This window comes from Molossus molossus, unplaced genomic scaffold, assembly GCF_014108415.1.
Source record: "Molossus molossus isolate mMolMol1 unplaced genomic scaffold, mMolMol1.p scaffold_m16_p_23, whole genome shotgun sequence".
NCBI classification, from domain to species: domain Eukaryota; kingdom Metazoa; phylum Chordata; class Mammalia; order Chiroptera; family Molossidae; genus Molossus; species Molossus molossus.
The window spans coordinates 24,153,922-24,169,948 of record NW_023425359.1 but is presented as its reverse complement, the minus strand read 5'-3'; the positions used below and the strand labels follow the sequence as shown (position 1 = coordinate 24,169,948).

Sequence of the window (16,027 nt, the reverse complement as noted above, 5' to 3'; positions counted from 1 at the left end):
AGAGCTCACACTCCGAGCTGCGCTCTCGAAACCAGCCTGGGCCCTTGGAGCTACTTAGACATTTCAGACATTGTTTTGGTTTCCAGTTTTCATGGCAAAGACACAGGCCAGAGAGATAACAAACTTCTGTGCAAAGCTCAAGCCCGTGTTGCTGTCAGCCCGACGAAGTTTCACTTTGCTGTATTTTAGAGATGAAATACATTTGAACCGGGCCCATGTTTATCTAGCAACGTCTCTCTCCATTTGGTCTGCTTCTTTGTGCCTGTAGAGTATGCAGTATGAATTTGATACCCAAAGGTGTAACATTTCCTACAAACTCTAACCTCAGATGGAACACGTCGAAATAAAACACAACCCTACAAACTCTAACCTCAGATGGAACATGTCGAAATAAAACACAACCCAACTCATTCATTGTTGATAAAGAAATATATATAATTTAAAGCATTAACAACTTCCCAAATAATACACCAAATCACAAAAAATCTCTCAGAACCTAAAAGCATGATAAACAAGATTTGCAGACACAGATGATTATAGCTATATATATATTTTTCCCCCCAAAACTAAGTATCTATTTCAGGAAGACTATCCACACTTTAAAAAAAAAAAAAGTTTGCTCTCACTATTTATGTGAACAATTGAAGCTACACTTGGACTTTCACAATAAATTTATGGGGATCTAGTCATTCATTTCTAGTGTAAGTTTTCAGCAGAATTGATTCAAAGGTTTTTAGATAAGTTTATCCTCCTAATGGGGTCGTCCCAGAGATGTGGAAGTGGGGTACAGACTGACACTCCCCAGAAGAGGGGGTGGTGGGGGAGAGATAAACCACAGAACTTATATGCATGTGTGCATGAACAATGGACATGGACAACAAAGCTGGGGACATGGCGGGGGGGAGGGAATCAATGGTGGGAAAAGGAGAAACATCTGTAACAAAAATAAATTAATTAAAAAAGGAAAACGGAAGTTTATCCTCCTGTTTTGATCACAAATTCAAAGATGTTTCTCGTGGTAAAAACCCTAATAGACTGAGCTGAAATGTTTAGGTTGGTTTGCTCTGTGGCCAGGCGAATATTCCTGTATTTCTCAAGCCCTGTGTTAATGCTCCGCGACCATTCCTGCGTGGGACTTGTAAATGGAAATATGCTCTGATCTTCATGCTACATGTATGATCACACTGGTAAAATGATTCTTCCTTACCATTTGCTGTGGACTGTGATGAGCCACTTTAGAAGGAGGGTGACTCGTGAGCATTCTGGGTCAGACAAAATGCTGTACTTCTGTACAAGCTCTTCAACCTGTCTTTGCCGTTTAAAAAACGCACACTCTCTCGTTCTGCTCTCCACTGCCCTCGGTTAGACAAGAGGGACCCTGACCATCTAATGCTCAGGAGGTAGCGGCTGCCCAGCCTCTTAGAGGCAAGGAGAGCGGCAGAAAGACAAAAAAAAAAAAAAAAAGATTTCGAAGTGAATACCGACAAGCAGGATTTTTTAAAAATAATTATCCATTTTTTAAACTTACTTATTTGGAATTTCTACAAAAATACCATTTCAAGGTCCTTTCAACAACCAAAAAACCAGCTTTGGAGACTCCATCATAAAGAGCAATATGAAACATCAATTTGGTAGCTGCATTTAATAGTCAACCGAAATGTACTCATGACCCGAACTGAAACTATTCAAAAGGTGTTCCTTCTTTAGACCAGAAGTGCACCGAGGTCTCAAACTTTAAAAGTTTGTAACTACAGCCCCAGTAGTTACAAAGTTCTGATTGTTGAGTTGCTACATTGTTATCTCATGGAGGCTGGATCATCGACCCATCACCCAGGAAGGGCGGTGGCCCCGTCAGAATTTTTAAAGCAAGTATGAACTCTACCAGTAAGAAACCAAAACCTTGATTTCAAATACGTTCTGGAAAGAATTGGCAAAAATGAGTATTTTCTTAAATAGCCAAGTGTGTTATTTTACCTCGCATACAGCAAAACATTTAATGAAGTCTATGGCTATTAATCCGAATTTGAGGAAGCACCCTCCTGGCCCGGAAAGAGGGGTCGTTACACGCAGCCAAGGGTGTATTACGACTCAAAGAAATTCATTTCTTGTGTAAAGGAGAAAAATTCACTTAAATTAAAATGTACTTAGACCTCACGTGTACTGTGAAGGGCTAAGGAACAGTTGCTTTGGGAATGCCCTCCACGAGTTTGTGAACAAAGACACACGTAGACAAGGTCTTTCTTTTACATTGCAATTTCCCCCCAAACACTTGTGCCTTTTGGAGTAGAAATGAGGTGTTCTGTCCCCAGCAAGCCGGGTCTGCCCAGCGAGAGTAGCTTGGACAGTGTTTCAGCGGCTTGTCGACTTCCGCTCGCCAGCCCTCTGTCTTTTCATGCCTATTTCCAACCAAGCTCTCTCCACAAGCAAGAACGAGGGAAGGAAACAATAACGCCGCGTTCTTACCTTGCCCGAAAATTCCTATGTCCAGAAAGACGCAGCCAAATGCCAGAAGCTGAAGCCACAGGTACATGGTCATATCTTGAAATCGGCCGTAACCCTACGAAACAGCATGCGTCCTTCTGAAAAGGCAAAATAATGGTTATCTCGGTGCAAGGTGTTCTCCCTGGAACCCGAGGAAAAATAAGAAATAGGAGTGCGTACTCGTCTCTGATGTCTTATCAGACAGGGAGCAATTTCCTCCTCCTGATACCCTAAGAAACCACCCGCCAGCTACACGAACTGCTAGGCAGTGATGTCAGATTCGGTTTTACTAACTTCTCCAAAAATACAGTGCAAGGTCCTCTTTGCAGGAAGTCAAGAAAGTTGTTCAAAGTCAGTGCAAAGGCATCTACTTCCTTAATTCAAGCAATTAGACTAAGTCAGTAGGCCTTTTGAAAGAGTTTTCCCTCCAGGAAGGTGGCTTTTAAGCATCCAAGTAGCATTCCCTGACAATATTCATCACTGGTTAAAAAATACCATCGCCTCCCCCAAATCACCAACACTTCTCTTATCTAAGAGATGATCATAGAGATTCAGCATGGGGGGACGGCGGTAAGAGGAGCCACTAATTGGACTAGTAGGCAGTGCCTCTTCTTGGCTTTCAATGGCCAAATGAATGAATAAGCAGTGACCTATCTGGCTCTTTCTGGCAATTGTCATCACACACCATTAGGACATGGAAACCCAGACACGTGACAGTTCGGACAGTCAAACCATTTCCTAGGCAACGAGAGGAACAGATTCGCCCCAAATCTCCCACTGAGACCCTGGTGGGACCAGGACTGAAGTCCGAGGGCACTTCCACACAGCAAATCCCCGTGATGGCCTCCGTGATCTGAGGTCGTCCTGGTGCTGTTGACAAGGGAAAAAAATTGCAAAGTCAAGATCTGTCTTGACAACCGTTAACCCCTTTTCTCCCTCAGCAACGCTCCTCAACCGTTTTCACGGAGAGACAACAAATGGGCAGGCAGCGCGCCATGGTTCCGACGGGGACCTCCGTGCCTCCATCAGCGAGTGTTCTGGCAACGGGCCCCTATGAGTTTGGCAGGACAACTATGTGCGTTTTCATACTAGCTTACTCGTTTACACATAACAGTTCATGCACACGTAAGGCATGATTATTCGAACTGTATTATTCTAGACAGACCGAGCCCTTGCAGGAATTCCCTAATCCCAAGTCAGGGACCACATTGTGCGATTCTCGTACTTAAGTAAATACATCTTCGAATGTTGACAAACTTGTTTTACTCTTATTTTGGCTGCTACGATCCACTCAGTCAAATCTACACACACACACACACACACACACACACACACACCCTTTGTGCAAACAGAAGTATTCCCACATCTTAAATTCTGGACAATGACATTACAATGAGATTGTTGTAATGATTATGACTTTCTGATGATGATTACGACCCTGGCTGTTACCACGGCCAGGACTATGCCTAGCCCTGTACTTGCCTAACCTGACTTACACCCCAGTGTTTGAGACAGATAATGTCATTGTCCCTCATTCCATCGATGACGTTCAGAGTTACACACTAGAATGGGAACCAGACAGAAGCACTCGGGAATGCGGAGTGGGGTCCATCCCCACCAGCCGCTCCGTAGCCAGCAGTGAAAACAGACTTGTAAACACACGATTAAAATGCAGTGTGAGGAAGGGTAGTGGCCTGGAGGAGGAAGTGATCAGCTCCGCCTGAGTGGCCAGTGGGGGTGCACGGAGGGGCCCTGAGCTGGGGGCTGGGGGGAGGGGCAGCAGGTGGAGCAGCAGGAGGTTCCCTAAAACACCTTGTCTGAGGAAGCAAATGCTGGGTTCACAGCATCACAGGGCAGAGGAAGGGGTGTCCTCAGACCAGGACAGGCCTAGGGTGGGCTTGTGATGGGTTCGATTTCAGCCTGGAGGCGGGCTCAACAGTGCAGGGCCAGCAGGGAGGAACGTCTCTTCTTGGCAGGGCATCCCGTCATAGCGCGGGCGACCGAGTGGAGGGACCGTCATTGGCACCGGGATGAAGGGCAGCCAGGAGGCAGGTGACAGGACCCGGGAGCACAGAGACTAAAGGCGCCTGGTTGGCACAGGGGCTGTGGGTCGGAGGGGCCGCTGGGCATGTCTGCTCCTGGGGTTCACACCGTTAGACCACCACCCTGGTGGAGCTGGGAAGGAGCGAGGGTCTCTCCATTTCCACTCGGTGTCAACTTCTCTTGTGTGTCTCACTCATGCTTCCTTCTCGGCCACCAACTCATTGCCATTGTCCCTCAGAAAACAATGAAGAAATTAACAAAACCGGGAACAGAGGCAGAGAATAAGCGGATGGCTCCCGAAGGAAAAGGGGGGGTGGGGATGGTAAAAACAATAAACTTAAAATCACAATAATAAAACATAAGTTGGTAAGATCTCATTTCTTTAAAATGTCATCTTCCTAGCCATGCCCTTTCTGAGCATGTCGGGGAACATTCTCATGCGCCCCGGCCCGGCCCCTCCCGCCCCTGCAGCGCGCGGTGGCGCGACCCGGAGGAGCGGGGTGAGCCCGTGCGGAAGGCAGCCCTGCGCAGCCCCCTGCAGCCTCCACGTGGCCCCCGCACGTGGGTAGGAAGTGGCACCTGGTCTGGGAGAGGCAAACAGCTAGCGGGGGGCGGGCTGTCACACTTCGCGGCCCTGCGTCCCTGTGATGTGGGCGGAGACGAGCGCAGCCCTGCTCAGGGCCCCCCAGCGGGGCTGCAGCTGCGAAGCCGGGCCCGGGGCCCTGAGGGCGGACACTGGGCGTCACGGAGCCACGGCGGTGGCCGTAGGCTGGGCACCCACTGCGACAGCAGGACCGCGGCCCCCGCCGCACGGTGGCCTGCCTCCGGGGCCAGCTCTGGGAGCCGGGGCGGGAGCTGGGCCACCTCCTCTGTGAGAACACGCCACCCCCACTCCGCGGCGGGGGCAGGGGGGGCCGGAAGCGCCCACAGGAAGCCTGTGGCTCCCTCCAGAACATGCTCGCAGCTGAGCCTCCTCTGCTCCCTGCACAGCCGCGGGCCTTCCGTGCGCTCCTGTCCCCGGGCGGAACGGAGGGGAGCTTGGGCAGAGGGAGCAGCGGGCTGGGGTGCAGGCACAGGCTGTCCTCAGTGGGGGCCTGAGCTCCTAGGTCCAGAGCCCGCGTGGTGGCGTGGAGGCCACCCGTGTGCTTTCACATGTCAGCGGAAGTATTGGCATGTCTGCGGCAGGCGTGCTGGGAACTTCAGCTCCCCCTTCACACTTCCCTGCCCCTCCCGGTGCATCCATCCATCCATCTCAGTCTGACAAGACCGTCCTCGTTTAAACAATGTGTGATCCGACTCCCCTAGAATGGATGGATGTGCGATCCGACTCCCCTAGAATGGATGGATGTGCGATCCGACTCCCCTAGAATGGATGGATGTGCGATCCGACACCCCTAGAATGGATGGATGTGCGATCCGACTCCCCTAGAATGGATGGATGTGCGATCCGACTCCCCTAGAATGGATGGATGTGTGATCCGACTCCCCTAGAATGGATGGATGTGTGATCCGACTCCCCTAGAATGGATGGATGTGTGATCCGACTCCCCTAGAATGGATGGATGTGCGATCCGACTCCCCTAGAATGGATGGATGTGCGATCCGACTCCCCTAGAATGGATGGATGTGTGATCCGACTCCCCTAGAATGGATGGATGTATGATCCGACACCCCTAGAATGGATGTGTGATCCGACTCCCCTAGAATGGATGGATGTGTGATCCGACACCCCTAGAATGCATATATGATCCGACACCCCTAGAATAGATGTATGATCCGACACCCCTAGAATGATGTATGATCCGACACCCCTAGAATGGATGTATGATCTGACACCCCTAGAATAGATGGATGTGTGATCCAACTCCCCTAGAATGGATGGATGTATGATCCGACTCCCCTAGAATAGATGGATGTGTGATCCGACTCCCCTAGAATGGATGTATGATCCGACACCCCTAGAATGGATGGATGTGTGATCTGGCTCCCCTAGAATGGATGTGTGATATGACACCCCTAGAATGAATGTGTGATCTGACACCCCTAGAATCGATGGATGTATGATCCGACACCCCTAGAATGGATGTGTGATCTGACACCCCTAGAATCGATGGATGTATGATCCGACACCCTACAATGGACGTGTGATTCGACACCTCTAGAATGAGGACACCCAGGAACACAGGAGCGAGTGGAGAGAGGCCTTCCTTGTTACTGGGACTCTTGTTAACTATAAAATAGTAAACTGATGATTGAACAAAAGGGGGGAGGGGGTGAATAGGCCTGGATCCATGACCAAACTATCTGCTTCAGTACATTATGAAAGTATTATTTTAATTTTATTCACCAGATTAAAGACGGCTGGAGGAATTCGACTCGTTCGAAGACAGGCATCCCTGGGGTCCCCAGAGACACCGGTGAAGAAGACTATTGGAAGCCAGCTCTTCTGTTGTCGTTTGTGTGACCCCTGTTTCTTTGAAACACAAGAACCAGGGGCCCCCGTGCCATGTTCAAGGCCAGCGATGCAGGGCCCGGAGTCCGTGTCAATGGTTCCGACAGGGTGTCAGTGAACGGGGCGTCAGTGAACGGGGCATCAGCAAACGGGGCATCAGTGAATGCGGTGTCAGTGAATGCAGTGTCAGTGAACCGGGTGTCAGTGAACCAGGTGTCAGTGAATGCAGTGTCAGCGAACTGGGTGTCAGTGAATCAGGTGTCAGTGAATGCAGTGTCAGCGAACTGGGTGTCAGTGAATCAGGTGTCAGTGAACGGGGCGTCAGTGAATGCGGTGTCAGTGAATGCAGTGTCAGTGAACAGGGCGTCAGTGAACAGGGCGTCAGTGAATGCGGTGTCAGTGAACTGGGTGTCAGTGAACTGGGTGTCAGTGAACAGGGCGTCAGTGAATGCAGTGTCAGTGAACTGGGTGTCAGTGAACCGGGTGTCAGTGAATGGGGCGTCAGTGAACCAGGAGTCAGTGAACCAGGCATCAGTGAACCGGGCGTTAATGAACCGGGCGTCAGCGAACAGGGCGTCAGTGAGCGGGGCATCAGTGAGCGGGGTGTCAGTGAACGGGGCATCAGTGAGCGGGGTGTCAGTGAACGGGGCGTCAGTGAGTGGGGTGTCAGTGAATGGGGCTCTCTGATGAGGATGGAGCATCAGTGAATGCGGTGTCAGTGAAAGGGGTGTCAGTGAACAGGGCGTCAGTGAACCGGGCGTCAGCGAACAGGGCATCAGTGAGTGCGGTGTCAGTGAGCGGGGCATCAGTGAGCGGGGTGTCAGTGAAAGGGGCGTCAGTGAGTGGGGTGTCAGTGTACGGGGCATCAGTGAGTGGGGCGTCAGTGAGCGGGGCATCAGTGAGTGGGGTGTCAGTGAATGGGGCTCTTTGATGAGGATGGGGCGTCAGTGAATGTGGTGTCAGTGAACGGGGCGTCAGTGAGCGGGGCATCAGTGAGCGGGGTGTCAGTGAGCGGGGCATCAGTGAGTGGGGTGTCAGTAAATGGGGCTCTTTGATGAGGATGGGGCGTCAGTGAATGTGGTGTCAGTGAACGGGGCGTCAGTGAGCGGGGTGTCACTGAACCGGGCGTCAGTGAACCGGGCATCAGTGAACAGGGCGTCAGTGAATGCAGTGTCAGCGAACAGGGCATCAGTGAGTGGGGTGTCAGTGAATGGGGCTCTCTTATGAGGATGGGGCGTCAGTGAATGTGGTGTCAGTGAACGGGGCATCAGTGAGTGGGGTGTCAGTGAGCGGGGCATCAGTGAGCGGGATGTCAGTGAACGCAGCTCTCCGACGATGAGGGGGCAACCGCACCAACGTGGGCGAGTCGGAAATGCTGACACACTGCAGGGCCATAAACACACACACAGTGCAGACTAAACCGTGTGCAAACGTCACACTAAGAGTGGTCCCTGGGAAAACCGTCTCTAACCTTTGACAGGTGTACACATGGTGGCTGCACGGACACTTGTGTTCCTGTTGATGTGAGAACACACAGCGTACTTGCACGATAGGGTCACAAGTCCATAATAACGTCAAGTCCGGTGTTTTGTGTGTTTTTTTTATCCCCCTTTATTGATTTGAGAGAGAGAGAGAAGCATAAATGAGAGAGAACATCGACTGGCGGCCTCCTGCATGCCCCCCACTGGGGATCGGGCCCACAGCCTGGGTATGTGCCCTGACAGGGAATCGAACCGGCGACCACTTGGTGCAGGGTCGATGCTCAACCACTGAGCCACACCAGCCAGACTCAAGTTCGTTGTTAAACAACTATTGGTTTGAAAAGAATCAAGCTTCCTGACAGCAACTAAAAGGACTTTTGTGGGGGGTTTTGTTATTTTTTAGCTTTGCAAGTTGGCTTTTGGGGCATGTCGGGATCCGTGTTAACTGACATTAGGAGGTTCCTGGTCGCTCGGGTGGGCGCTGGTGATGCTGTTCTAATTCTGTGGGTGTGAGCACAGGAGGGTGCTGATGATTCAGTGTAGTCAGGCTGATGGAGGAGCAGAATGCCCTGATGTGCTCCTGGTGCTGCAGCAAGATCAGGAGACAACACCAAGGCTGACAGGGAGGCAGGAAGGAAAGCTCAGCGAAATCCTGCGACGGGGCACTTCTGTGAGGTCTGAGGGCAATCACTGCACAAGTCTGTGGGTTTTTGCTTAGGTTTTCTCACACCAATGTTAGCCAGGAACAGGTGTGACAGACACATCCACTTACCTCGCAGGTGGGCTTCCAGGGTGTTGGGCGGCTCCCTCCGCAACCCGACGGCTCCTTCTTCTCCTGTTCCGTCTCAGTCCCTTTGCTGCTGGGCTAGAAGCAAATACAAATGAAGAGAGAGAACACTTCAAACACACATTCACGGATGAACTTCTCCTCCTCCGGGGAAACGGGCACATTTACTGATGGATGGAAGAAGCAGAGAGCGCACTTTGTAAGGGCCGTTGAATTGAAGGTGTGTGTGAGTGTGTGTGTGTGTGTGTGCACAGACAGGTGTCCAGAAGCATGTTAACCTCTGAGTATCAGGTAGTCAGGTGGCTTTCTCTTCTTCGTACACATTAGTCTCACTTGGTTTTTATAATGAGTGTTATCTCACTTTAAAACACAAAAGTCTGGCCTGGCCGGTGTGGCTCAGTGGTTGAGCGTCGACCCTGCACCAAGTGGTCGCCGGTTCGATTCCCGGTCAGGGCACATGCCCAGGTTGTGGGCCCGATCCCCAGCGGGGGCGTGCAGGAGGCGGCCCATCGATGTTCTCTCTCATTGACGTTTCTATCTCTCTCTCCCTCTCCCTTCCTCTCTCTCTAACATCAATAAAGAAAAAAATAGAAATAATTAAAACACAAAGGTCTGCCCTGGCTGGGTCTCTCAGTGGGTTAGAGCATCGTCCTGATACACCAAGTTTGTGGGTTCGATCCCTAGTCAGGGTACATACAAGAATCAAGCAATGAATGCAAAAATAAGTGGGACAACTCGATGTTTCCCTCTGTCTCTCAAATCAACCAATAAATAAAAAATTAACAAACACAGAAGTCCGACACAGGTTGGCGGCAGAGTGAACGGAAGCTACACAGACCGTCTCCCAGAACCAAACTGGAATTACAACTAAAACACAGACAAATTGACGGCAACAAGCAACAGAAAAGCAGCCTGCGAGGACCATATAACCAGGGACACTGACTCAATCCTGGTAGGCTTGCGTAGGCGTGAGACGGGGGCTGGGAGCCCACAGTCAGCAGCTCAGCAGCGGCCTTAGCTGGGAGCAGCGCCCTCGGGTTACACTCCCAGGCGGCTCCACAGCGCAGAGCCAGGACAGAGGCTAAAAAAGCCACAGCCACTCACCTTGGGCTCCGGCAGAGGGAGAGCAGACTGGACTGGAGCTGTGTGGGGACACTAGAGATTTGGAGGGTGCTAAGAGCTTTTGCTGAGTTGCTGCTATGCAGGTCGGTGGCCATATTGCTCCTTCCAGGGCTCTGGGGAGAGGCAGTGGCCCCTCCCTCAGGGATTCAACCCCAACCTGTGGGCCATTAAAATGCAAATTGAGGCCCATTAACAACCAACATCTGCCCCACCCTTGGGAAACCCTCTTACACTGAGCACCTGAGGGAGTTTTTCAATCAACTGACAACCCAAAACTCTTCAAGTAACCTGGACTGCTAGCCTCTAGGCAAAAAGCTAGAGGATAACAGTACCATGCCTGGGCTAGCAACTCTAACCAGGAAAGTAAGACTTGACAGTGGTGTTTAATGTGGGTCCTCCCTCACTCATCTAAACCCAGGAGAGGGAGCCACAAAAGCAGAACACCAATACCCACAGGGAAAACGTGGCAGGCTCAAAAGCCCACTGTGATAGCCAAAATGGTGAAACACAGAAGCAAAAGCCAAATGAAAGTACAAGAGACCTCCACCAAAGATGATATTAATGTGGAGCAGTTAGGCATATTAACAGAGCTAGAATTCAGAGCCATGATCTTGAGGAAGCTCAACAACATGAGTAAAGACATAGAGATGCTGAAAATAAACCAATTGGAAATTAAAAACCACCAGGAGGAGATCAAGAGTGACATATCACAAATAAAGAACACATTGGAAGGTCTAAAAAGCAGAGTAGAGGAAGCTGAGGACCGGATCAGTGAATTAGAAAACAGGGTAGAAAAAATCAACCACAAGGAAAAAAACTATTAAAAAACAGGAAGACAGCTTAAGAGAACTGTGGGACAACTGGAAATGTAATAATATTTGCATTATAGGAGTCCCCAAAGAAGAAGAAAATGAGCAAGGGTTAGAGATATATATTTAAAGAAATATATTTGAATATATATTTGAATATATTCAAAGAAATAGTGACAGAAAACTTCCCTAATTTGGTAAAGGAAGAAGGCATTCAAGTTCAAGAAGTCACAGGGAGCCCCAAGTAAGAAGAACCCAAACAGGCCCACACCAAGACACATAGTAATTAAAATGCCAAAAATTAAAGACAAAGAGAGAATCCTAAAAGCATCAAGAGATAAGCAACAGGTTACCTACAAAGGAAACCCCATAAGGCTCTCAGCTGACTTCTCACAAGAAACACTACAAGCCAGAAGGGAATGGCATGAAGTAATCAAGGTCATGAAAAACAAGGATCTGAATCCAAGACTACTCTATACAGCGAGGCTGTCATTCAAAATAGAAGGTCAAATAAAGAGCTTCCCAGACTAAAAAAAAAAAAAAAAAAAAAAAGGCTAAGGGAATACATTAGCACCAAACCAGCACTGCAAGAAATGTTAAAAGGACTGCTGTAATTAGTAGAAGAAATAGGTAGAAAAATATAACCAAACTAAACAAAAATGGCAATAAATAAGTACATATCAATAATCACCTTAAATGTAAATGGACTGAATGCTCCAATAAAAAGACACAGAGTAGCTGATTGGATAAGAAAGCATGACTCATCTATATGTTGTTTACAAGAGACCCACCTCACAACAAAAGACTCACATAGGTTAAAAGTGAAGAGATGGAAAAAAATTTTCCAAGCAAAAAAAAGCTGGGGTAGCAATACTCATATCTGATAAAATACATTTCAAAATGAACACCATAACTAGAGACAAAGAAAGCCACTACATAATATTGAAAGGATTTATCCAACAGGAAGATATAACCTTGATAGACATATATGCACCCAATATAAGAGCACCAAAATATATTAAAAATCTTCTGGAGGACTTCAAAGGAGAAATAGACAGCAATACAATCATAGCAGGGGACTTCAACACCTCGTTGACACCACTGGATATATCCTCTAGACAAAAAATTAGCAAGGAAACAGAGACTCTAAATGAAGCACTAGACCAAATGGATTTAATAGATATCTACAGGGAATTACACCCCCAAACTACAGAATTCACATTCTTCTCAAGTGCACATGGGACATTCTCAAAGATAGACCACATGATAGGACACAAACTTAATCTCTACAAGTTCAAGAAGATTGAAATCATATCAAGCATCTTCTCAGATCACAATGGCATGAAACTAGAAATCAATTGCAACAAAAACATGCAAAGGCATTTGAACACATGGAGGCTAAATAGCATGTTATTAAACAATAAATGGGTTACCAAGGAGATCAAAGAAGAAATTAAAAACTTTCTGGAAACCAATGAAAATGAAGACACAACAACACAAAATCTATTAGATACAGCAAAAGCAGTTCTGAGAGGCAAATTCATAGCACTACAGGCCTACCTCAAGAAACAAGAAAAAATTTCTAATTGACTAGCTAACCTCACAACTTAAAGAATTAGAAAGCAAACTAAAAGAAAACTCCAGAGCAAGTGGAAGGAAGAAAATAGTAAAGATCAGAGCAGAAATAAATGACATGGAGACCAAAAAAAACAATTCAAAGGTTCAATGAAACAAAGAGCTGGTTTTTTGAAAAGATAAACAAGATTGATTGATCCTTAGCTAGACTCACCAAGAAACAAACAGAGAAAACCCAAATGCACAAAATCCGAAATGAAAGAGAAGTAACAACTGACACCACAGAAATACAAAAGATCATTAACAACTAATATGAACAATTATATGGCAACAAATTTGACAATCTCAGCGAAATGGCCAAATTTATAGAAACACACTGTCTCCCCAAACTGGACTGGGAAGAGATACAAAACTTGAACAGACCAATAACAACTGAGGAAATTGAAGAGGTAATCAAGACTCTCCCAGTAAACAAAAGCCCAGGCCCAGATGGCTTCATAGGGGAGTTTTACCGAACATTCAAAAAAGAACTAACTCCCATTCTCCTCAAATTATTTCAAAAAATTCAAGGAAAAGGAAAACTGCCAAACTTATTCTATGAGGCCAGCATAATTCTAATTCCAAAACCAGAAAAAGACACTACAAAGAAAGAAAACTACAGGCCAATATCCCTGATGAACATAGACGCCAAAATCCTGAACAAAATACTAGCAAATCAGATCCAGCAATACATCAAAAAAATTATTCACCATGACCAAGTGGGATTCATCCCAGGGATACAAGGCTGGTACAATATTCGCAAATTAATAAATGTGATACACCACATAAACAAAATAAAGAATAAAAACCACATGATCATATCAATAGACGCTGAAAAGGCATTCGACAAAATCCAGCATCCATTTCTGATAAAAACGCTCAGCAATGTGGGAATAGAAGGATCATATCTCGACATAATAAAGGCCATATATGAAAGACCTACAGCCAACATCATACTCAATGGGAAGAAACTAAAAACATTTCCATTAAGAACAGGAACAAGACAGGGATGTCCACTTTTGCCACTCTTATTTAACATTGTGCTGGAAGTCTTAGCAACAGCAATCAGACATGAAGAAAAAATAAAAGGGATCTAAATTGGAAAGGAGGAAGTGAAATGTCATTATTTGCAGATGACATGATATTATACATAGAAAACCCTAAAGACTCCATCAAAAATCTACTAGACGTAATAAATGAATTTGGCAAAGTAGCAGGATACAAAATTAACGTCAAGAAATCGACGGCATTCATATACACCAATGATGAACTCACAGAAAGAGAAACTGAAAAAACAATCCCATTTACCATCGTGGCAAAAAAATTAAGGTACCTAGGAATAAACTTAACCAAAGAAGTAAAGGACCTATTTGCAGAAAACTACAGGACATTGAAAAAAGAAATAGAGAAAGGTATAAAAAAGTGGAAGCACATACCTTGTTCATGGATTGGAAGAATTAACATCATTAAAATGTCTGTATTACCCAAAGCAATCTATAGATTCAATGCAACCCCCATTAAAATACCAACGACATATTTTACAGAACTAGAACAAATACTTCAAAAGTTCATATGGAACCAAAAAAGACCCCAAATAGCCACAGCAATTTTGAAAAAGAAGGACAAAGAAGGTGGGATCACAATACCAGATATCAGGTTATACTACAAAGCAACTGTAATCAAAACAGCCTGGTACTGGCACAAGAACAGACATATAGACCAGTGGAACAGAATAGAGAACCCGGAAATGGACCCAAGGCAATACGCTCAATTACTATTTAACAAAGGTGGTAAGAGCATACAGTGGAGAAAAGACAGCCTGTTTAATAAATGGTGTTGGGAAAATTGGACAGCTACATGCAAAAAAAATGAAACTAGACCATCAACTTACACCATACACAAAAATAAACTCAAAATGGATAAAAGACTTAAATGTGACCCGTGAATCCATAAAAATTCTAGAAGAAAATGTAGGCAACAAAATTGCGAACATCATACGCAGCAGAATTTTCACTGATACATCACTTAAGGCAACAGAAACAAAGGAGAAAATGAACACATGGGACTATATCAAACTAAAAACCTTCTGCACAGCAAAAGAAACAACCATCAAAATGGAAAGGCAACCCACTGTATGGGAGAACATCATTGCCAATGATACATCAGATAAGGGGTTAATTTCCAAAATATATAGAGTACACATACAACTCAACAAAAGGAAGACAAAGAACCCAATTAAAAAATGGACAGAGGTGCTGAATAGACACCTCTCCAAACAGGACATACAAATGGCCAAGAGATATATGAAGAAATGCTCAACATCACTAATCATCAGAGAGATGCAAATTAAAACAACAATGAAGTATCACCTCACTCCTGTCAGAATGGCCGCCATCAACAAATCCTCAAACAACAAGTGTTGGCGAGGGTGTGGAGAAAAGGGGACTCTAGTGCATTGCTGGTGGGAATGCAGACTGGTGCCCCCACTATGGAAAACAATATGGTGCTACCTCAAAAAATTAAAAATTGAACTTCCTTTTGACCCAGTGATCCCGCTTCTAGGAATAGACCCCAGCAGCCTGAAACACCAATTAGAAAGAATATATGTACCCCCATGTTCATAGCAGCACTATTTACAATAGCTAAGATCTGGAAACAGCCCAAGTGTCCATCAGTAGACGAGTGGATGAAAAAGCTGTGGTACATGTACACAATGGAGTACTACGTAGGTGTAAGAAAGAAAGATCTCTTATCCTTTGAGACGACATGGAGGAACCTGGAAAGTATTATCCTAAATGAAACAAGCCAAGCAGAAAAAGACAAGTATCTTATGATCTCACTTATATATGGAATATAATGAATATAACAGTCTGAGGAATAGGGTAGACCCAGAAACATGAAAGTAGGGTACAGACTGACAACCCTCAGAAGAGGGGGTGGTGAGGGGTGGGAATAGATAAACCACAGAACTTACATGCATGTGCGCATAACCAACGGACATGGACAACAAAGCCGGGGATAGGACAGGGGTGGGGATGGGGAGGAGGGTGTCAATGGGGTAAAAAAGGAGAAACATCTGTAACAAAAATAAAATTTAAAAAAATTAAATTAAATTGAAAAAAAAAAAAAGTCCAACACAGAAAGCAAAGGACACATGGACTTGAACCCCGTCCTGCGAGAAATCTACAAACTCATGAACCCGACATGTGTTCGATGTGCACTGTCCACACAACAGATG

The 16,027-nt window shown here is 46.3% G+C and overlaps 1 protein-coding gene across 1 annotated transcript in view; it reads right to left on the bottom strand.

Annotated features, from left to right (window-relative positions):
* Window positions 1–3,030, bottom strand: part of PTPRC (protein tyrosine phosphatase receptor type C) — a 97,199-nt gene extending 94,169 nt beyond the window's left edge. The window contains 2 exon segments of the mRNA XM_036277413.1: window positions 2,464–2,579; window positions 2,662–3,030. Coding sequence (XP_036133306.1) covers window positions 2,464–2,536 — 73 coding nt within the window. The 5' untranslated portion in view covers window positions 2,537–2,579; window positions 2,662–3,030.
* Window positions 3,031–16,027: the final 12,997 nt, after the last annotated feature.